This window comes from Pempheris klunzingeri, chromosome 5 (assembly GCF_042242105.1).
Source record: "Pempheris klunzingeri isolate RE-2024b chromosome 5, fPemKlu1.hap1, whole genome shotgun sequence".
Classification (NCBI taxonomy): Eukaryota; Metazoa; Chordata; class Actinopteri; order Acropomatiformes; family Pempheridae; genus Pempheris; species Pempheris klunzingeri.
In genome coordinates this window covers 26,580,169-26,603,462 of record NC_092016.1, presented here as the reverse complement: position 1 = coordinate 26,603,462, position 23,294 = coordinate 26,580,169, and the positions used below count along the sequence as shown (strand labels likewise).

Below are 23,294 nucleotides of genomic sequence, written 5' to 3'. Positions count from 1 at the left end.
GATTAATTGTGGTTTACGTTTCACTGTGATATGTTTGGAAGAGTTTGATCAATAAAGTTGAGAAGATATACACTTTATTTATCAAGAATAAATCACATTTCATGAAAAGAGGAAAAAAACATTTTATTCCAACTTTATGGGCCACAGTGTATATAATTTTGACACATGAAAGCTAAAACTTGTTGAAACCACTTTTTCTAAAACTTTCGATAAAAATGGAGGTTTAAAGATTGGCCTACAATTGTTAGGAACAGAAGGATCAAGATGCAGTGGTACCAATACGGTTCCATTATCAATAGAGTCCAGTACTAATTCTGCCGGTAGAATGGCTTCTATCAGTGTTGTGATGGAATATGTATCAAGATATTTAAGTCCATCTAACAAACCCTCAAGCAACCTCAACCTCAACACTCCACGTTAAGGAAAGGTCCTGAATTTAAGAGTTTAAATTTCAGCACAAATACAAACATATTAACTACAAGATGTATCAAACATATTATATAGCCTACTATCTATTCAGTAGAATGACCCCTAGTAATATTACATTATTGGATTACAATGTATGTCTGTGTATGCAGCATTTTATAGGTGGTGGAAGTAAAGCAAATCATCGTAAACTGTTTGGTAGTTTTATAACAATATATCATACAATCTTGTCCTCCACTTTGTTCAGCTCTGTTTGTTCAATTTATACATATGTAGTACATATGTAGCTTAAATATAGTACTTGAATAAATGTACTTTACTTCTACTATTAAATTAAATTAAATACTTCCTTACACTTTATGTTTATGGTATTGAGTCTTAGTATGCAGGAGTTTGTTCCTACTCACTTGTCATCTGACTTAACTTTTTGACATAATTTCCTTGATATGATATTTCAGACCTTCATTTGGCTTCACCAGTGATCCAAACAGTGCAAACAAGGTCCAATTTAACTTTCCTTCATTAGTACAATGAAGTAGAAACAGACTGTGGAGGTTGGCCTTGCGCTGCCAGGCCAGTGTGTGGCACAGAGAGTAGTGTGTTAACATGTAGACACTGAGTGATGGATGGGCCTGTCTCAGTGAACCACTGCAGGTTGATGCCTTAATTTGAACCTTGTCACCAGACTACGACCTCCTGCTTGTTATGGAACATTCCTTCTTCCTTCATGCCCCTACTTTCCATCTATAACAGGTGAAACCCCCGCACACTCCTGCCTGGCTCTGTATGAAAAATGTTTTTAGTGCACTGCCTGTTAGAAAGTCATAAATATAAATGGCAGACTCTGCTCCAGCATCAAATATTGTCACCATAGTCAATGTGCCTTACTGTGAGAACCTTGTTAGAGCTGTGTCATGTGCCATAGAAGTGTGTTGTCCAGTGATTGATGAATGAGCCTGTCTAATAGAGTGACACTGGGAACTGTGCCACCCAGAGCATTATGTAAAGTTCAGTCAGCCTTAAGTAAAATTGTAGCTGTGCTGGCTCTTACAGTGTGCAACTGCTTTAGCAGCTACATGGTGAGTGATGGCTGAGACAAAGAAAATTGTTTGTAAATCGGTGTGTGTTCAAAGATGTGGTGGCAACACTGGGTTACAGGTTCCCCTCCACCTACAGTTAGGTCCATTAGAAAGCCTCCTAAAGACATTAAAGGATAGCGAATTTTCATCAGATCTACTGTGGATATTCATTGATGTTCATTTTCCTCTGGGACCACTGTCAGGTCCAACTTTCACCCCACATGGAAGACATATCAGAATCTAAAAGACAGGTAGAATAGCATTACTTTTATTGATTGACATTCATTCATGCTTCCCAGAGGACGAACTCCTCAGACCCCTCATGAGCTTGCATCTTGATATATTCTAAGTATAAAATGTTTCAGTAGTGCATGGGCATACAAAGCTGTCCTTGGGTGATGAAGGTCAGCATGAGCAGCAGAGGATAGGAAATGCTAATTAAATATGTATTATATTCAATTCAATTCAATTCAATTTATTTTGTATAGCCCAATATCACAACAGAGTGTGCATATATTGCATAATGCATATATTTCCAACACCAACACTGGCATCAAGTCCCACTCGTACCTCGAGACGGGCAACAAACAAAAGAGCAAACGGAGATGCAGTGTTTTAGTAAGGTGTTGTTCCACTACGAGGCCCCACAACAGCTCCAGTAGATTCTCCAGGTGTGAGGAACGAAGAGAGACGAGCAGCCTTCTTCCAAAAGACCTTTCCTCATTTCGTGTTATGATGTCTAACACATTCACATAGTAGTCCTGCTGGGTTGAGATCTGGTGACTGTGCTTTTAGGGTAGGATCCATATCATTTTCATACTCAAAGCATACAGTGAGCTCTTTATGGAAATATGTGCATCCATTAAGTTTCTACAGGTTTCATGTCTCACCCACATGTCACCCAGGATCTGATGACCACATTACCACAATAACTTGCACTGTGTGGAGATGAAAATGTCTGTCCACCACCACCATTGGCTGAATTATTATCATCATTGTATGTAGAATAACTGATTTCCACACATTTTTCACCAAATGTCCCCTGAGGAAGAACCTTTCACAATCTTGTTGCTCTTTTGTGCTCCCATCTTCAATATCATTTGTATTTGAACCTAAGTTATGTGATAACCCAAGAGGCCAACTGCATCACAGTGTCTTCTTTGAAACAAAGCTGCTGTTAGAGAGCCTCATAATCTCATCATCATTTGTGCTGGAGAGACTCAAATGTCTTTTGATTAAATAAGACTGTGAAATTCAATTTGTGTTTGAACGAAAGAGATACAATATTGTTTCATTAAATGAAGCAGTTTAATTTGCCATCTGTTAATCTGCTCACTTTATTAGACCTTATTTCATCCCCAGTAGCCGTCCACAGCGTGGCCTGTTTAACACCCCGTTTGCTTTTCACATGGAGGTATTGATTATTAGATGGCCTTTCTTTGTCATTTTAACTGACATCATACTCATAATCAGGCTTTATAGTTAAATCATCAAATTTCCATGTGACTTTTCCTTCTGAACTATAAAAGTTCCAATGTAACCTGATCCAGGTCAATAAACAGTATATGAAACTGCTCTGGGAATTGTCAGCATCATCATCAACATCATCTAAGAGATGCTTGACCGTCCTGCAGTGTCTGTGATGGTGCCCCGCCTCAGTACAGTGATGGTGTGTGTGTGTGTGTGTGTGTGTGTGTGTGTGTGTGTGTGTGTGTGTGTGTGTGTGTGAGAGAGCTGCACTGTGACTGACAGATGAGGCTGCCTGACAGAACAAAGCTGTCAGACACACAGAGAGTCAGAAGAGAGACATTAGCTCCGCTCCTCTGAGGAGAGGCAGTTAGTTCACACTCTTCTGCTGGATCTGTGCTCCAAACACACAGGAAAGTGAGCTGTCAGCTTTTCCAGCACGCTCATCCCACACACTGAGGTGAAACAAAGGTGGAAGCAGTGGACGGACTTGTCATGGATGTGTTAGCAGAGACAAAGATTGCAGGGAGTTACACAACAGACGAGTTGGCCTCTTACACGAGCAAATTCATCACACGATGTTTCGTAACAAATGTGATGCACGACTGTTTCTGACAGGCTGGGATAGGTGTTGCAAACACACTATCAAAAGCATTCTCTTGAAGTACCGTCTTAATCAAAGAATTTTAATTGAAGCATTTGATTACTTTTTCGTGGTGGCTCCTCACACAGAGAATTCAGGGTTTACTTGGAGACAGCAACTAGTGGTTATTACAGGAACTGTGGCTGTACACAAATGTCCCACACTCACTGAATCAGTCTGCCATGCCCACTGAGGATGAATGTGTAATAAATGTGTATAGATGTCACATGTCAGTCGCACACTCATTATCACTCCCCATAATGTCCCCCATAGTCATGACAGGAAAAAACCTCCAATCACATGAAATGGATAGCATTTGTGAGTGGCTTATTTTGTCCTCAAAGTATAAATATATGAAATATATACTGTACATACATCAGTCCGTACATAAAGAGAGTTTAATTGTTCATTTCAGTTTTGATTGATAAGTGAGCAGCAAGGCGTGTATCATGAGAAGTGTGTGGTCTGAAGCACAAGTGAATAGTCATTGAAAACGTGACTTTAATTGCAAAGTAATAAGTGATGGATTGTTGCCTGTAATGAAGTGTCCCACTAATGAATGCACTGGGCGAAAATGATACTTAAGGAGCCATTCCCAAATATAAGGAGTGCATGACTGAGCACACAGTCACTTTACAATGTATGAGCTGGAAACTTGGGAGCCATTACATGAAACTTTGTTTTTGTTTCCTCACCTCACTTATCTCTCGACAAGAAGGTCCCAGCCTGAGTCGGGCTGTGAAGCTCTACCTGCTCAGTCACCACGAGCTGCTCTGGATGAGAGCACAAGCTAAATGCCTAAATTGTAAATTGCAGTTGGTAAGCTAATGAGCTGCATTATGTCTGCTGTGATTAGATGTTATTTGCTCCCAGGATGCTTTGCCCTGCAGAATAGAACATTGGTACTTAGCCTGCCGCCAGGAAGTGAAGTCTGCCAGGGCTTACGTATGACTGTGTGTGTGTGTGTGTGTGTGTGTGTGTGTGTGTGTGTGTGTGTGTGTGTGTGTGCTTGTATGGGACAGTGTACCAGTGAGTCTCTCTGTGCCTTGGATGCTAATTTGAGCTCAGTAATTGTGTTTCCATTAAAGCGCTGCCATCAATTCTTTCAGGACATACTGCTAATTTAGCCGGCACCCATTGCCCTCCAAAGTACCATGCTCACACACACACACACACACACACACACACACACATACACATACACAGAGAGAGTGAGAGAGAGAGAGAGAGAGAGAGCTGCCACTGGCATCACTTCCTCCACAGACTTAAAAGTTACTGAAGCTGAAAACACACACACACGCATACGTACGCACACACATGCACACACACGTACACACACATGCACACACATGTACACACACGCACACACATGCACACACACGTACACACACGCACGCACACACAAATGCTGAGTCACAGCTCTGAGTCATTGACACTGAATTGTGCTGAGAGGGTTATTTTCTGATAAATCATCATATAGTGGACATTTTGTGGCTGTGTGCAAATGCAGCGGGCCAATATCAGGACACACACACACACACACACACACACAAGATGAGGGCAATACCATTATCAGTATTTAAGAGTTGAAGAAGTCTGATAAATTATTTTGAATTATAAATAAATATTGGTTTATTAACACATCCACATAAGATAAATGTGTCTGATAAAGACATCCACTGACACTGACATTGGAAAACCAACACAACAGCAAATGACACAGAAAAATCATGCTCACAAACCTGAGCAAAAATATGAAAAAGTGTGTCACCAAGCCATAAATATTGAATTAATCGTCCTTCACCAATGACCTTCGCGTATGAACTGATGAGTGTATCCTTCAGCTACCACAACCTGTTTAGTTGGTCTGTTTGTTGGACCTTTTTCTAAAGTCTTCGTGCTGTTTTTGTGACATTCAAGGACTGATCAGTCAGCTGCTTGAAATTGTCAGCTGCTTTAAGGAGAAATTAAATCCAGAGATGGATTGTGAATAAGGGGTTTTGTTCCTGTGCCTCAGAAATTTACACATTTTTGAAATGAACAGACAGACATTGTTGCCAATTGTGCAAGTGCATTACCACTATGGGGTAGTGTGATGATGACCAAGTCAAGGTTATTAAATGTTTACTCCCATGGATGACCTGTCATAAGTTTTAACCCTAGAACACTAACGTCGGGTGATTTTCACCCACGCGATTGTGGTCACATGATTTCATGGTAATGGTTTCATTGTGTCATTTCTTTTTTTTAAGGAATTTTTCGTTAACGATTCCCTAATCTTTCACTAATTTTAGAGCCTTTTTATAGGGTCCCCCCATGGTACCTTTTTCTCATTTTATGAGACATATAGGGGAAAATAAAAGAACAGTACATCAATTTGCCATGTATTGTTGTACTTTAATATATTTTGATGAGAAGTATTTTTTTATCAGGTATATTATATCAGGTAAAATATACCCGACGTTAGTGATGGCGTTACTAACTGTTAGGTTAGTGTTCTAGGGTTAAGGGTCGACAAGTTGATTTAGCAGCTGTGCTAAAATGACCTAAAATCCAAGTCTGAACTGACTGAAAGAAAGAAAAAAAATCATAAAATTGGTTATTATAAGTATTTAGCCATCATGTGCGATACACACTGTGTGGAGTTGATGGACAACGCAACATCACGCTCCATTACACTGACTGATGTCTTTGATCTGAGATATCTCCTCCCTTAACTGACTGTGTATCTTCCTCCTCAGAGCCCACGGGCCAGACGCCATGATCCTGGTGGATGGACAGCCTCTGCAGACCAATGGAGAGCTGGGTCTGTCCCAGATGCTTCACATAGCCAGTCAGATCGCTGCTGGGATGATCTACTTGGCGTCTCAACACTTTGTGCACCGTGATCTGGCGACCAGGAACTGTCTGGTGGGGAATGGCCTTCTGGTGAAGATTGGAGACTTTGGGATGTCCAGAGATATTTACAGCACAGATTATTACAGGGTAAGAACACGCCTGTCTGTTTCATGCATAAAACACCTTTTGTTCTTTGTTCCCTGTTCACTGACCGAAGAAAAAACATAAAAAAAGCCTAAAAATGAAAGTATAGTATACACTATGCATGTCTCATATACACAAGGATCTCCATGTATTGATAGGACATATAGGTTTTGACCACCACAGTCTGGATGTAGTAATTAGATGCAGCAGCTGCTAGGTTCTGATTATACATTTTTTAAAAAAACTTTAAGCTGAAACAGTCTGTAAGTGGTGGTGTATAGATAACAAGACACCAGTTGTCTGTAACTTTAACTTAAAGAGCAACTGGCAGGTTAGAGACCCCATCCATTCTTGGAAAACAATCATCTTCGTCTCCATCTTCGTCTTTCAAAAACATTGTTAATGTGCGACACAAGTATACACTGAGCTTGTGTGCCGGTTTTTTGACAGCTGACATTGTTTCATTTTGTTTGTTAGCTATATGTATACTCGATATTTTACTATAAATTTTGGCATTGCACTAAAGCTGAGACTTAAAATAAAAACAGTTCAAAACAGCCCCAAATCACCTTTCTTTAAAACAGCTGTTTCAATACATTGGTGCCATTGCAACATCCAACTCATTTTGATGGACACATTTGAAGTGTGTCTGTTGGTATATAATCAGCTTGACTTCAATGTGTGTGATGTTTCCTCCATTATTCAGTACTTGTGCCTTTGGTTTTGGTAAGCCTTTGATGATCTATTTCCTCTCCACACCAACTGGTTTTGTACTGTCCAGTTTTGTTCTCAGATTAGCAGTGGACAGATCAAGGATAGGTAACAGAATGTGTCCTACTTGTGCACAATAGCTTCAGAAGAGGACACTGCTACCGTGACCATCACTTTATGTGTGTGTATGTGTGTATATATATATATATATATATATATATATATATATATATATATATATGTGCACTGTTGCCCATAAAGTTGGAATAATTGTTCAATACCCCCAATTGTGTTAAAGCCTGAATCCACAGTTTGCAAAGGTTAATTGTGGTTTACGTTTCACTGTGATATGTTTGGAAGAGTTTGATCAATAAAGTTGAGAAGATATACACTTTATTTATCAAGAATAAATCACATTGTCACAATCATTTCATGAGAAGAGGTAAAAAACATTTTATTCCAACTTTATGGGCAACAGTGTATATATACATATATGTGTGTGTGTACACTGTATAGTTTTTTTAATTATTTAGCCTGCAGCTGTTTTTAAGGATTTGTAATGTTTTAATGAGCCCTGGAACCACGGACGAGATGTGGAATTTCTCATGTGGGTCCCAGATGGAGAAAATGAAGAAGATCAGTTGTGTTTTTCCTGACTATGTAGAAGAAGTTTGTCTCACAGATGATGGCAACAGTGGCTCACAAGGATTAGCAGAAGACTCTCTCAGCACTATAATTGGCATGGTGGGAAATAATTTGTATTTGGCAGTAAATGTCAATGACTCCATTGAGTCTCATCCTCCTAAGTAGCTTTTGTGCACTCTTTTCATTTTAAATGGCTGCTCCAGCATAGCAGTAGTGCCCTGGTAGACCGCAGCAGAAAACACTGACTGACTTTTAAACATTTTGAACCCTTATCAGCAGTGAACTGGTCCAGAGGTTCAGTTTCACAGACAGAGTTATACATTCACCCACCTTTGTTTGTATTGCTCCCTCACTATTGTACATTAAAGATCTATTTTGTGCATCTCCAGAACACACAACACATGAATATGACCGCGATATAGACCTGGGCAGAGAATGCTGCATGCTTGGAGAACAACAATGTAATCTACAGGCCATAGAGAAGAAACTTTAAAACTTTAATTAAACTTTAATCTGAACCAACCCAAGGGGAGCTGAAAGCATAGAAAAACCGCAAACCTGATTTGAACCTGGAACCTTCTTGCTGTGAGGCAACAGTGCAAACCACTGCACCACCATGCTGCCCTCCACCACTATCAGAGACACCCAAAACATTGTCATTTCATACATTGTTATTATAGAAATATGCATTACAACTGCTTTAAGCATAGGGAAACATCTTGGTTTGGGTAAAAATCATTACATCATGAAGGTTGAGGAACCTTCATCGCCATTGTTGTCAGTTGAAACAGGAAGCAAACAGCAGTCTGCCATGTTGTTGATTTGGACTCTTTGATAATGGCAGGTTACAACACTTATTTTCTGTTAATCTCTATTTTTTTTTATTTAGTTCATGTTGCAGGTGAGCCAACCTCCATTTCAGACACTCCACAGACACACATATGCTCCCAGCTATACTGTGTCTGATTAACATGCATCTGCTGTCACCAAGTCGGGCTCAGACAGCCAAACTGACAGAGGATATCATTTTCATACAATGATTCTGCTCCTTGTGCAGACTGTGTGCCTGTAGTCAAACAGATCTCTGGGAGCTCTGTCTGACGCTCAGACTGAACAGACTGCAGTTCAGCTACATGGCTGAATAATCTGAGTCATCCAGGACGTCAGAGTCGGACAGAGTCCACCCCTCTGTCCATTTCCCATTTGGAGTCCACAGACTTAATCATTGAAAAAGAAAAAAACAAAAGATAAATCAAAGCTGCAGTGTGTCTACAAACCTTAAGCCTTAAGTTTTGAACATTGAATTTAATATTGATGCTTTACTGAGACTATGTTTAGTAGTAAAGTAGTAAACAAGTTCTTGGTAAAGAGCCCAAGGTGACATTTCTTACTTGATCTCACCAACAGTCCACAACTAAAATACATGAAGTTTACAGTGGTGTAAAACAGAGAAAGATCTTTAAAAGATGGAGCCATCTCTCCCTCCATTAGAATCTGGGCTGGAATAGTCCTGAAGTACTTTAAAGGTGCTCCAGTGATCTAGTATTTCACTGTACTTTTGGGGACTCACAAGAGACAGATTTAAATAACACATTTGAAGAAGCACAGACTGAGATATCCTGACTATACGTTTTCAGGTTAAATGCCTGTTTGAACTCATGTATTTGTTAGTTTGAAACTGGCAAGTTGAACTCGGGAGTTCCTGAGGAATGGAAGTTGGGTGGGACAATGGAGTGTCATTAGTTTGTACTGTGGAAGGTCGTCTTGATAAGCCTCAGGCCAGCTCTCAGCTCAAGGCTAACAGTAACCCCGAGCTTCAAATGTGAAGCCTGACGTAATTATGAAATATGCAGAGCTTTTAAAAATTACAAAGGAGTGCTGTCTCAGGATCCTCCTCTAGGAAGAAAAGTAGAGTTCTGGCATCAAGGGCAGCTGACGAGCAGCTAATATTCTCTTAGAACGCTTCTGTTAGAGTGCCCACATGTGGTTATACTAACATGATACCTGATTGATCAGACTGAAGCTATGTTTAGCCAAAATAAGAGTAAATGCACTCATCACAGGTTAAAGATCTATTTAAGCAAACTAAGGGGGAGGGGGGGCACAATAAAGTCTGCATGAATTAAGCCTTCAGTTCGCATATTATCACTGTGGAAATAGAAATCAAGCATCGCCCAAACGTCAGGAGAATTTACGGTTTATAGAGTCCATCAGGTATACATGTTGCGAAAATATGGCATCAATGCAAATCAGATTTCCCTTTATCATCAAGGTTCCCAAAATCATCTAAAATCATCTTATTCCCCCTCTGTCTGGCTAATACTGGCATGTATTGTGTAATATTTTCAAATTTCTACAGTCAGCAACTTCAATCTACTCACTTTTGAATCCTGGTGGTAAATAAAACTTGCAGTCATACCGTAAAGCTGAGGGATCATTTCTATGGGATAGTCCTGCAACTCTTCGGTAACACAGAATGAGGAAAAACAACGCTTTTCCAAGCGCGTAAATCCACGAGTCCCAGACAGGAGGAAGAGCTGACGGGGCTCAGACAGCACAAGCAGAGGAAAAAATGGGACAGGAAGAGTGCAGGGAGGACACTTTGTCAGCGGCACACTGGAGGTCATTCATTATGTGAGTCTTGATTAGAAGGTGCATATTTGACTAAATTAGTCAAGCTGCTGTATGATTTCACAGCAGTCAGAGAGCAGACGAGAGCAAATGAATGATGATTCGCTCACTGTCTGATCTACACGCTGTTCTATAATAGAGAGGACATTCTGGGTTAGATGTCTTCTCATATCCTCACCATTAGTCATGTGTGATTAAAGGAAACATTCGCCCAATGACAGAATCCACAGACAGTGACTGGCCTGCTACAGTTCTAACTATGTCTGTTAGAAGTTTGACCGCTTACGTTAATATGTTACAACTCTGTAGGTTTGGGTTTTTGTTGGATCATTATTATCATTATTAAGTTTTATATTGACATACATTTGATTTTAGTTCTTACTTACTAAGCTAGGTAAGCTAATTAGCACCAAAACTTGACATTTTGTTGATCATGATACAGCCTGACTCAGACAGATGTTAGTTCATGAGACTGTGTCAAAAACCAACCCAGCCTCCTGTTGTATATCAACACAACATATTTTACAACATTTCTAACTGTGTTGTCTATAATATCCTGATTTTATTGTCATGTTTACAAAGCTAACAGCACTTAGGAAAAGATAATGGTCTCCAAATTTTTTAAAAAGTCAATGCGAACTTGTAGTGCGAGTGCAGAAACTCGCAAAGGTAAGAATTTGGTTCTGTTTTATAAATGTCTATCATCGTGGAACGGGTTGCACATGCAAAAGCAGTTGCCCACAGATGGATGTAGTCACATCCTTAATCAGAAAGGTTTTTACATACATGGAATTTGCTTTGGTACTTTGATATATAATAATAAACATTGTAAGAGAAAAGGAAAACTTTGGTTCTACAAAAGTCAAGGATTATAAATCTGAAATATATCAAAAATACACACTCATGCAAATGCTTGACGTGATGTAGTGACCATCTAACTAGCTAGCTAGTACCACAGTGTGTTACTGCTGTGCAAAACGGCATCAGAAGAGATGACAGACAAGAGTGAGTGATTATGTTTCAGGTGACATTGTATGGATGGCAGATATTCAGCCTCATTGCTCTTTTTGTATGCTTATGTACAGTTATGGTTGTGGGTACAGTTATAGTTACAGACTCTCTTCTGCCTGCGCCACCAAGGAGCAATGCTTGCACTTGGATTTTTGCATGCTTTATGTACCTGCACCCGATGCTGCTTTTGTTGATGACTTGTTAAAACTTTACATTAAACATTAAATACAGTTATTGGTGTGAAGGAAACAGAAACTGTTCTGTGACAGCAAAAAAAGATCAATTCATTCAGAAATGTACGGCCTGTTCACGGTCATTCATAACTGCAGCGGTCGCAGCCCTGACCCGAGTGTGCCAGCCTGAATAAATCCGAGCAGATATGACACACACTATGGGTGGTAAACGTCATACTGTATGTTGTAATCAGAAGCAGCTGATGATCTCCAATATACGACATGACGCCCGCCAGAGGGAAAAGTCTTAGCTCCAAAGGGCAAAACAGTAGATAGTAGGAGAAGTTGTTCCCATGTATTTTGAGAAGGATACAAACTGTTGATTAAGGTTAAGTTTCTTGAAGGTTAATGAGGGTTAGCTGCAGTCGAAGTTCAGGTGGAAAACAAAACTGCTGTTTGTCGTGCAATATCTGCCAAGAAAAAAAGAAAGATACAAAAAAAAGAAAAATACAAGCAATAATGTAAAAGCATGCAAGTTACATTTTGCCCCAACTATAAATTGTTGAAACTAACTGTCTGCATGGTTTTACGTGTTTACTTGTAACTGCTGTGTATTTTTCACGAGAATCTGAGGTCGCCCCATCAACTGTACATTGGATGTCCAAAGATAACATTTGTGACAGAGGACTTTTTTCACAAGCTCTGAAATGTTGGATTTAATCTACTAGTCTGGACAACCTTAGATGCTGCCTCACAGGGACATCTATGTGCCTTCGTAGTAGCTCATCTCACTGAGACATGGCCTGCCAGTCCAGCTCAGACCAGTCAGTATGTAGTGTGGAGTGGAAGCTAGAGAGGTCCCAGTTCACCTCCTGAACACTGCTGAGGTGCCCTTGAGCAAGACATCAAACTCCTAACTACTGGACTGTTATGTTAAGAGACATCTCAACTTATTATCATTGATTGAATTATGATATGAATTTGTTATCTTCAAAGGGTCACCTTTATAATCAAGGACATTTATTTTTGGGCCAATACAGTAAAAGCTTTGAACCAGTGTACCATCGATGTAATATTTGCTTGTGACTTGCAAAACAATGATTCTGCATGAGTGTGTGCCTACATGGAAGTTTTACACTAGATTTACACTTGTGCCTGCGTGTGTCACTGTCACTGCTGGTTATATTATCTCCAAAAAGCATCACATGTATGATTTCAACATACACAATTTCACGTTCATCTTTAAAACTTCTTTCTCCTGTGTGTGTATGTGTTCAGGTGGGAGGTCACACCATGCTGCCTATCCGCTGGATGCCCCCAGAGAGCATCATGTATAGGAAGTTCACCACAGAAAGTGATGTGTGGAGCTTTGGCGTCATTCTATGGGAAATCTTCACTTATGGCAAGCAGCCGTGGTTCCAGCTTGCCAATAATGAGGTACACTATCAAGTATATACTATACTAGTTTCTGTATGCTATAAGTCTTCACTAGGTCATATATGACTTTTATTATCACCAGCGGTGGCTTTGGAGGAAAGCTGGAAGGGAATTGGTGGAATACTTTTGGTTGGATCCTCTAAAAAAAGTAGTTGCTCTTGCTGAATTCTCCAATGTTACAGACCCTGCCTTTAAGACCTCTGGAGCTGCATGCGAAACTGACTGAGCACTTGGATTCTTTTGGAATTGTTCAGGTCTTAAAGGGATTTCCCACCATACTGAATTGAAAAACACAATTAGTCCCCAAAAGGCTTCTGCACGTTCTGACACTGGACACGCCCTCCATCACTGAGCTGGTGATTGAGTGTAGGGAGAGTCTTGACATTTCAGTGACTGGGCACTTTCTTTTCCAAAACTTTCTTTCTTTTCCAAAGGCAGCCAGCTCAGCACCTGGTAGTAATAGTCAGTAAGTATTGGGCAACAAGCCTAACAACAACAATAACAAGCCTAAGTCTCCCTGCAGATTCACTATGGTCGAGTTGTGCTCAGGGGAAATAAAAAGGTGCTTTAGGTCATAATTTCAAGGAAAGGGGAATATTAAGAGTTCGAGTTATGCATAAATCTCACAGGGATCACCTGACAAACACATCTATTCTTTAGAGCATGAGACACGCACCGTCGGAAAATCTGATTTTTAAGATTTGTCTCAGACATCATAGGTTTTGATTAGATATTTATGCACAGCCTGGCTCCTGCTGTATTGTCGGAAAATGTGAATGAGATCTCAGTGGGTTCAGTTTTGCATCTTGTTATCTTTGTGAATCACTGGGGAGCAGAGACCTTGAGAATTGGATGGAGTCGTGTGCATGCAGCAAAACTATGAAATGAGAGAAATGCTCATTCCTCACCTGCTGAAAACTGAACAGCACACTGAAGGAACCAAATGTTGCAGATGTCTTGGTGTTGTGTTGTGGCCCGAAGAATCCCTGTATCATTGGTCTGTCTCTATGCATCTACAGCAACTTTTGTGGTATAGATTTCATGAGCTGAACTCATCATGATCGTGATGATAGGACTGGATTGACCTCAGTGATTTCAGCAAAGAGCATGTCTCTTTGTCTTATTTTCAGTTCAGCTACAGAACTGCACTATATTGCTGCAGCTGTCATAACCTGCTTAAACCTATTAGAGTGAAGAAATGCTCTTATAAAACTGGACACATGGTCTAATTTTCAAAAGCACACAGGTTGATTTCCTGTTTGTCCATGCAAACCAGGTTGACATTTTTCAATGTAAAAGCCAGTATTTGAATAATGTCTAGGCATGTGACTGGAGTTAACAATCAAAGGGCCAGTCACTACTAAAGACATTCACCAGGATGGGGGTGTAATTGGCAGGGAAAGAAAGACCTCTAACATATTTTACCAACCTAAATAAAAGTAAAATTACTTGACTCATGATCATTTCATTTACTAATGGCTTCAACTTTGCCATCCTTTTGACCACTGTTAAGCTATGGTCAATTATACAGAAAAGTATGAGCAACTGAAAATAATTTGTGAATGAAACCAGTATTTTTATTAAAAATAGAAAGTGAGCAGTAGCAGAATGGCGAATGTGTCATGACTCTCTTGTACTGATTGAGTACATTAAACAAAATTTACCAATAGAGCACCAGAAACAGAAAATCAAAGAGGGGGCAGATTGGAAAACATTCTTAAAACATGTTGAAATAGATCAATAACATTGAGAACATTAGGATCAGGATTTTTTTCTCTCCTGATAGCAATTCCCAATCTGATACTAGTAATCTCTAATATAAGGTAGCAAAGGAACGTGTGGAACTGATCGCAAAAATACTGGGTGTTATAATGACAGTGGCAAAGACACTTTATTTAATGTGGAACAGGCAGGTCATGGTTGATATCCACTTAATCAATTAAGTATCTATGCATCACTAATATTGTTTAATTAGGTTAATGCTTATGCATGTCTGTCACACGCCACAGTCATCTTCACTCTGTACAGATCCTGTATTGCTTCTAGCCACCATCTTCAATCGTTTATCCTCACAGCCTTTCTGTAAAATGTTGAAAATGCAGCGTAGTTGGGCTGTAGTTGCTTTCAAACTGCCCCTATAAACTGAGTGAGAAGGTTAAGTTTTCACATCAGACCTCATAAATAACAATAACGAATGGCTGACAGTTAAACCTTTTCTTTGAAAAAGTCAGCTGTGGAGATCCACAATCAAAAGCAAAAGCAATTTTGGACTATCATAACAAAAATTAAAATTTCAGAAAATGGCAACTGCATAATAGTTTTTGTATTTCTATTAACACTTTCATGTGGAAAGTGTCAGTGAGGCTCTTTAAATGACTACTAGGAAAACAAAGGGGAAAAGTGCTTGCAAAAAGTATTGCGCATAAGGAAAATGTAACAGACAGCAGAGAGCAACAGATATGACTGACATAATGTATTAAAAAGTACTGTTGCAAGGCTTAATGGGTCATCATTTTATTAAACATGTTCTACATACTGTACTTATGTTACCGTACTAGACACAATTATTATGTCACGCACAAGCTAAATATAGCGAGTGGCTATTTCTATGAATCAATAAAAAACGCAAAAGAGAGATTGTGTATGTACTGTCCTCAATAACATCATGATATTGATTTGCAATTTAATGGCAGCTATGAATTAAGGCAGCTCCACTAGATGTGAACATAGTGGGAACTCTTGAACAAGATTTTTGCAGTGCAAAAATCCTACCAATCCTACCAAGTGGCAAACGTTTCTAAGTTATTAAGTTAAGTTAAGAGCCCAGCAGGCATGCAGAGTACTCTGATATGAACATGCAGCATGGTACCGATGAACCTTGATAAAATATATTCTAATCATAAATGTACCTGTTGCCCAAACATTGACCGTCACTCCATTATTACAGAAAACTATGCTCTGCTTTTTAAACTAGTGAAATCCTCAAATGCATGCAACTACTAAGAGGTGAGGGTCCAGCAGAGCAGTACTTAAAGTTTTTGAGGGCGGAGAAATTAACTCATTTCCAAAACCTATACTTTACAGCTGATCCTTCCTCTGTCTGTATGACGGGTGTACTATGTGTGCCCGTCAAATCATGTGGTGCTCCATAATGCACCCAGTTTGTGCTGCATTTGACAAGTGATGTATTCCATCAATCAATCAATCAATCTTTATTTATATAGCGCCAATTCACAACAGCGTTATCTCAAGACGCTTTACATGAAGAGCAGGTCTAGACCAAACTCTTTAATTAGAGAGAGACCCAACGATTCAGGAATTCAAAATTAAGGATTCAAGAATTCCCACATGAGCAGCATCAGATGTTATATTATATTGAGCAACAGTGGCAGGAAGAACTCCCCTTTAACGGGAAGAAACCTCGAACAGACCCAGGCTCAATGTGGGCGGCTTCTGTAGGGGTCCGTGTTGGGTGGAGGTTGGACAGAGAGAGAGAGAGAGAGAGAGAGAGAGAGAGAGAGAGAGAGAGACAACACAAACAGCAACCAACGTACTAGCGACTATAGTACTAACAATAGGAGTGTGACTAAAAGATTAGCAGTATGATATTATTGAAAAACATGATGAGTAGCCGACGATCCGCAGCCGTGATTCATGAAGCAGAGAACCACATCAGCAGGACCAGGACCAGGATCCACAGGAACCTGAGAGATGAGAAAGTGCAGAAAGGCTCCGGGGAAGATACCAAGTTAGAGGCAGACATTTGGCTGACATGGGACATAATGATGGAGAGGAAGAGGAGGATAGAGAATAGAGAGGAGCCCTGTGCATCATAGGAGTCCCACGGCAGTCTGAGCCTATAGCAGCCAAACTAGGGACTGGTCTAAGGCCTGAGCCAGACCTAAACTATAGGCTTTATCACAAAGGAAGGTTTTTAGTCTACTCTTAAATGTATAGAGGGTGTCTGCCCCCCGAACCCAAACTGGAAGGAGATTCCACAGGAGAGGAGCCTGATAGCTGAAGGCTCTGACTCCTACACTACTTTTGGAGACTTTGGGAACCACCAGTAGACCTGCAGTCTGGGAGCACAGTGCTCTAGTGGGGTAGTACGGTACTATGAGTTCTTTAAGATATGATGGAGCCTGACCATTAAGAACCTTGTAGGTGAGGAGAAGGATTTTAAACTCTATTCTAAATACCTTCATAAACAAAGCTTTTCTTGAATAACGCAATATGTTTGGCTTGTTTAACCACGTGTCTCTCTTTTGTCTTCCCAGGTGATAGAGTGCATCACTCAGGGCAGGGTACTGGAGCGCCCCAGGCTCTGTCCCAAGGAAGTCTACGATATGATGATAGGCTGCTGGCAGAGAGAGCCACAACAGCGCCTCAACATTAAGGACATTCAGAAAATGCTTTTTACTCTGATGAAAGCCACACCAGTCTATCTGGACATACTGGGATAGAAGTGGATATGGGTGGAAAGGAATGCGTTGTACTTGGTTGGATTAGATGATCACCTCAGCAAAATTGAGTTCACCGGATTGGAAGGAAATCAATTGCCTAGGAGCTGAAGTTTGTCCTTTACTCACAGCATAGTCTGAGGTGGAACCATGTGAATTGGGATTAGGAACTGACTACCTTGCAACCAACTGCCTGACATTTAAGGATTGGAATTACCTACCTAAATTGGAGCGGTGTGTTTAACTGGATTGCAGTGAACTGGATCATATTGCATAATAAAAGGAAATGTCTTAGACCTGACCTTTATGGTTGGGCTCAGGGCTTGTGTGGTCCAGTCTTGATCGTTTTTAAATGAACCCACGATTACTTGATTATGAAGTCTAGATTGTGGACTAAATGGACTGAACTGGATTAACCAGTTTGTACTGGTCTGGTATGGTTTGGTTTTGTTATCCTAATTTAGGTATCATTATTTTCCAGCCAATGCATTCCCATTTCTCCCTGTCTAAATCAGTGCAGTTTAGGTTTAAGTCTTGATGAAACCCGAGCTTGTTGTAGAGTCTGGCTTGGCTTGGCTTTACCCTGTCATAGACTTTATTGACCTCACCGTAACAGGTTTTATCTGTGTCCCTTGGTAAGTCAAGCATAGATTGGTTTGCCTCCACTTAGCTCGGTTTCACAAATCCTAAATTAGAGGTACCTTACTTGCCTTATTTGGCTTGTATGTTTGCTTGGTCATCATACCCATACCACAAACCATCATCCCATTGTGCAACATAGACATTCAGAAGGAGGACCGGCACAGAGTACTGCTTTTTAAAATGTGGATGTTTGCCTATAATTTTACGTCATGGGCTTGCTTCGCCATATTCATTAGTTTCATGTACAGCTTTACGTCAGGCTCACACTACAGGAATTTTAAAATCCTAACTTATTTTGAAATCAGGTTGCATCCCACGCATAAGGAGAATCTTCACAGATGTTCTTCTCTCTAATCTCAAACATGCACACATTTGAAGATCTGAAAATAAGGGTACATCACACACCACAGGATATGATTAAGATGCTGGATGAAGCAATGGACGACCTCAGGTGACCTCATGGGGAAGCAGATGTAGAACAGAACAGACAGTGACATGGTTCCACTTGCTAACGTGGTGTAGTGAGGAAAAACAAAAGCAGAAGGCTCAATGGGTCTGGGTGAAAAAATGGTCGGGGAGACATGGTCAGTAGAGGCTCTCTGTTCTTCAGTGACCTGACCAGAGAGAGAGAGGACGTCAGCTGCTCCGGAACTTCTGTAGACTTGTCTCTCTCTCTCTCTCTCTCTCTCTCTCTCTCTCTCTCATTGGTTGTTGGAGTCCAGCCCAGAGAGTAGTGACGTTATTTCCAGATTTTCAACCCTAAAAATCAAACATGTTTGAAATTATCAGGGAGTTCCCAATGATTCTGTGAGCAGATCTAGAGGTTCTAGAGGATCTGTAAACCACTCACATTACCAATTAATCTGGGCCGAACATCCATACTGACTAAGGTCCCAGACCGGATATTTCCTTCGATTGACGGCGGGCTGAACCAGGGACAAATCGGGATTCGATGTAGTGTGAGCGTAGTGTTTCTGGTCTAGAACATAACATCATCATGATGACTCATTAAATTTGTTAACTAAATCTGTTTGGATTAAAAGTGTAGATCTATTTCATGAATGAATGAATGAGTTTGACGGGTGAAACCATTGTCTGCTTCTGATGGAATTATTTGGAATTATTTATAAGCGATGATCATAATCTCTGATTAGTGGTTTGATTGGTAAAACCGCAAGGAGGGGGACTGAACTTCTGCATCATTTCATTACGCTGGCATGACCACATCTGAAACCAGCAGTATTCTACTGGCTTTGATCAGAACTTCCCTGATACAAAGACCAAAATGCCAGAAATTACCGCATTCTACTAACACTCTAAAGGAAGAACCAGGCAATTCTGTCTTAATGTTAAGGGAATGCAACAGTCTGTAGGACAGACATCTTTCTTCACTTTTCATCGAAACAAGGAGGTCTGTCAACATGAAAGGACAGTATGCATAAATCATGTCATGCATTGTCAGAGCTTCAATGTTTTCATCTGCAAAGCCTTCATAGATACACCTCCTCGTCCTGGCCTCGTGTTAGCTCACCGAGCTGTTCACTTCTGCAAAAACCTGACCAGACTTTTCAGTCATGAGCCTGGAAGCGTGGCCTGAGTGACTGTCTGTCGCCATAGAGATGGACCCAAGTGCCTCCTACTTCTTTATAAACACTGGAAACTCAAAAAATGTCTTTCAAAATAAGAGCACTTTTACATTTTGTTTACCTGCTTAACAATGTACTCTAGCTGTAAACTTTACTTGTTTTTATTACAAACAAACCTACTTTCAGCATTCTATGTATTGCAAAAAAAAACCAAAAAGAAAAACCTTAAAAACAGGAATAAAATAATGAAAATAATACAGAAAAAAATTACCCCTGGGGGAAAAAGCAAAACTGAACGAAAGACAGCTTTTTGTACCCTTTGCAGCTTGACACGAATGTCGAACTACCCAAGTTACAAATACATATTCTATATATTTTTAATTTATTTTTATTTTAAATCAAAGAGTGGACCTCTGCCATGCTCCAAAGCCATTGGAATATTTCCACCACTGAGTACGAAAAAACTGATCACCATTAAAAGACTAACAACAGGCTGGGAGGTAGCCTTTAAGGATGACTTAAAAAGCAGCCTTTTGGTGTCGTGTCATATACCTGGATCCACTCTGATGTCAGATCCTGGACATGATTGAGCATCAACAGCTTTATGGCAACAGAAAGTCTGAACTGAGAGGATAATGACGGAGCAACCAGTCAATGAACAAAATTGTGTTACTTTTAAAAAGAATGTATATACTGTAAATCTCTACGTCTTGAGATATGTTAACTTATTTCCTTTTCTCGAGTTTGATTATTTTCAGCTTCTTGATGTGTTGTTATATGGTTCAGTGAAAGCCAATAGATATTTTGATAATATTTCTTTCCAGTTGTAATTACTGTAACTATTTACTTTATCTAGTCATAGAATGTCTTTTCAACATTTTAACAACATAATCTGCATTTAATTTTTTTCATTCATTGTACTTTTAGTTGATCGTTTGATGGGAATGTATGAGACAAGACAATATATTAAGTTCGTGGGCCAGTGTTTCATTAACCAGAGTGCATGTACTTCTCTAGGATCAGAAACATTCCTCGACAAGTAGCAGTTCAACATTTTGGGATTTACTTTAGCTTGCAGAATCTGTCAAAATGGTCAACTGTTCCATAAATAACACTCAACATGTATTTTTTATTGCGGCCATTTTATGATCCTTTCTTCTCACTCTTCATTTTATTAAACAGTACATCAAACATGTTCAAATGTATTTTCCACCTAACACAATTTTGCCACATGGTTTGCAGTTCATTCGGATCAGAAAAGAACTTTTGCTCTGTGAGGTCATATGTGTAGAACGATAGATATGTACTGTATATATACAGTTAGCCTCACTCACTCACCTGAGCATCCAGATGTCTGTCTCCAAGCTCTCATGCATCTTAGATTTACTGATGCAGGTGAATGAGAATCATTATGATTTATTATTATGATTATTGACCACTCTATTGGTCCAGTCTCATCAGGAATGACAAGTCAGGACATGGGATTGTTCAGCTAGACGTTGTGCAGCACGGTTGGTTTGATAGGTAAAACATTTGGTCAGTGAGTAAAGGTTGGGTTCAGCATTGGGTCACTGAGCCCATGGCCCAATTCTTTCAGCTGGCATCTTGAAACAATCTTGTAAAAATTGTCACTGCCTGTTTTTACTTATTAACACAAACCAACAATCAAAAGACAACACTCCCAGTCCCAGCCTGACAAATTAAACCTCATGCTTAACAGTGGTTGAGTCAGCAAAACAGCAAAACAACAAACTGTTGCTCAATTTTTGTCCAAAATAAAAACCAGAACTTTATTAACAGTCTGAGACTTGAGACTCTGAGGTTTAGTGTGCTCTGTTAGCTCTGATATCTACATGTAAGCCACTGTTTAACTATTCAGTGTACTGCTTTGTCAGTGCACTGCATGGATCCTTTGTTGTTGTCCAAGAACTCATTTCTCAAAAGCACTGCTTTCTTCAGAAAATTAAAGTACAAATTTTTACCTGGCATCAACTTTTCAGTGGAGATAAAAATGTATCAAAATGTGGGTGCAGCCTAGGGTTTTTTCCAAATTATATGTTCACGTATAAATTACAACCACGATGCCAGGACAAACCAAGGCCAGTTATCTCACAAGTTACTTGTGTGGAACCTCACACAAAGTGTGAAGTGTGAACTACTGTATGATAGTGTATGATTCCTAGTGTAATTATAACTGGCTGTTCTCTGATTTAACTGTAATCACATTAAACGCTTACATTAAACAAGTATGAATGTATGAATGAAAGCTACTGCAGCTCTGCAGTTCTGTGTGTGCAACCCATAGCTTCATGTCTTTCACACAACTGAAAAAGTCTGTTGTGCAGTGGACAAGACAAGAATGTACAAAGACTTGTCTGGTGGATCAGTACTTTCTGGCACATGTACGGTACGTTGAATTCTTCTCTCACTGTGAATGCTTTTCTTTTTTTTTAAATGTCCTCCAGGAAGTAATGTGTTACCAGTGTAGCTTCAAAAGGACCTTTGAGGTGCTACTGTTCCATGTGCAGATTCTCTCTGGTTTTGCTGACTATCTTGGATGAACTACTGCTGACCTGAATGTTCTTTGCCCCTGCCTGTCCTTGTCTTTCAAAAGTTAGATGATTTACTACTACTATAGTGTCTTAAAGCATTTTCAGAGGTCCACCTTCGGATTTGGAATTTGGAATTTGAAAGACTGGGGTGGCATAATTTCTTCACAGAAGTTCTATATTTTACTTTATTTTTTATATTTTACAATGCTCAAATAACCAGCTGAGACCCTAAAAACGTGTATTCCTCACAAAAGCTTTAGCTTCACCCATCCTACTAACTGTACAGTCAGTCTGTACAGTGACTCTGCTGTATGGGCATTCTCAGTCCAGCATAAAACAGCACCTACAGATCATGGACACATTAGCATGAATGTCTAAACCTAATAAAAAATGCAGACCTAGGCAATAGCCACTCAACGGACATCTTTCCTGTTGAGACTGTGTGAAGAGTTGATCCATTGACTTCACACAAATGACCAGAGATTATTGTAATTGACTGCAAATACAGTTCAGAGGGTTTCATTGTATTATGTCAACCTGCTGTATATTTGCAAAATACTTTGTGTTTTACCTGGTGGTTTCATTTTCATGAGCATTACAATGTGAATTCATCCTGATATGCACATATGGCTGCTGGGAAAAAGCAAAGCAAATGTAACAACCCCATTCACGTTACTTTTTCAACAGCCTTCATTTTCATTGTCAAAATATTATTTTTGTGGAACTCTGAATTCAGAATATCACTGGAATTATTAATGTAACTAATGTAAATGCCAAAAAGACCTAACAGCTTATACAGAGCCCTCTGGTGATCTTTTCTGTGATCTTAGCTGGACATACACTATAGGG

The 23,294-nt window shown here is 39.8% G+C and overlaps 1 protein-coding gene across 1 annotated transcript in view; it reads left to right on the top strand.

The window, feature by feature from the left end:
* The window catches only part of LOC139201027 (NT-3 growth factor receptor-like), a 141,241-nt gene extending 123,573 nt beyond the window's left edge, over window positions 1-17,668 (top strand). The window contains exons 14-16 of the mRNA XM_070830234.1: window positions 6,357-6,600; window positions 13,047-13,205; window positions 17,483-17,668. Coding sequence (XP_070686335.1) covers window positions 6,357-6,600; window positions 13,047-13,205; window positions 17,483-17,668 — 589 coding nt within the window. The remainder of the gene's footprint in view (window positions 1-6,356; window positions 6,601-13,046; window positions 13,206-17,482) is intronic.
* The last annotated feature ends 5,626 nt before the right edge of the window (window positions 17,669-23,294 follow it).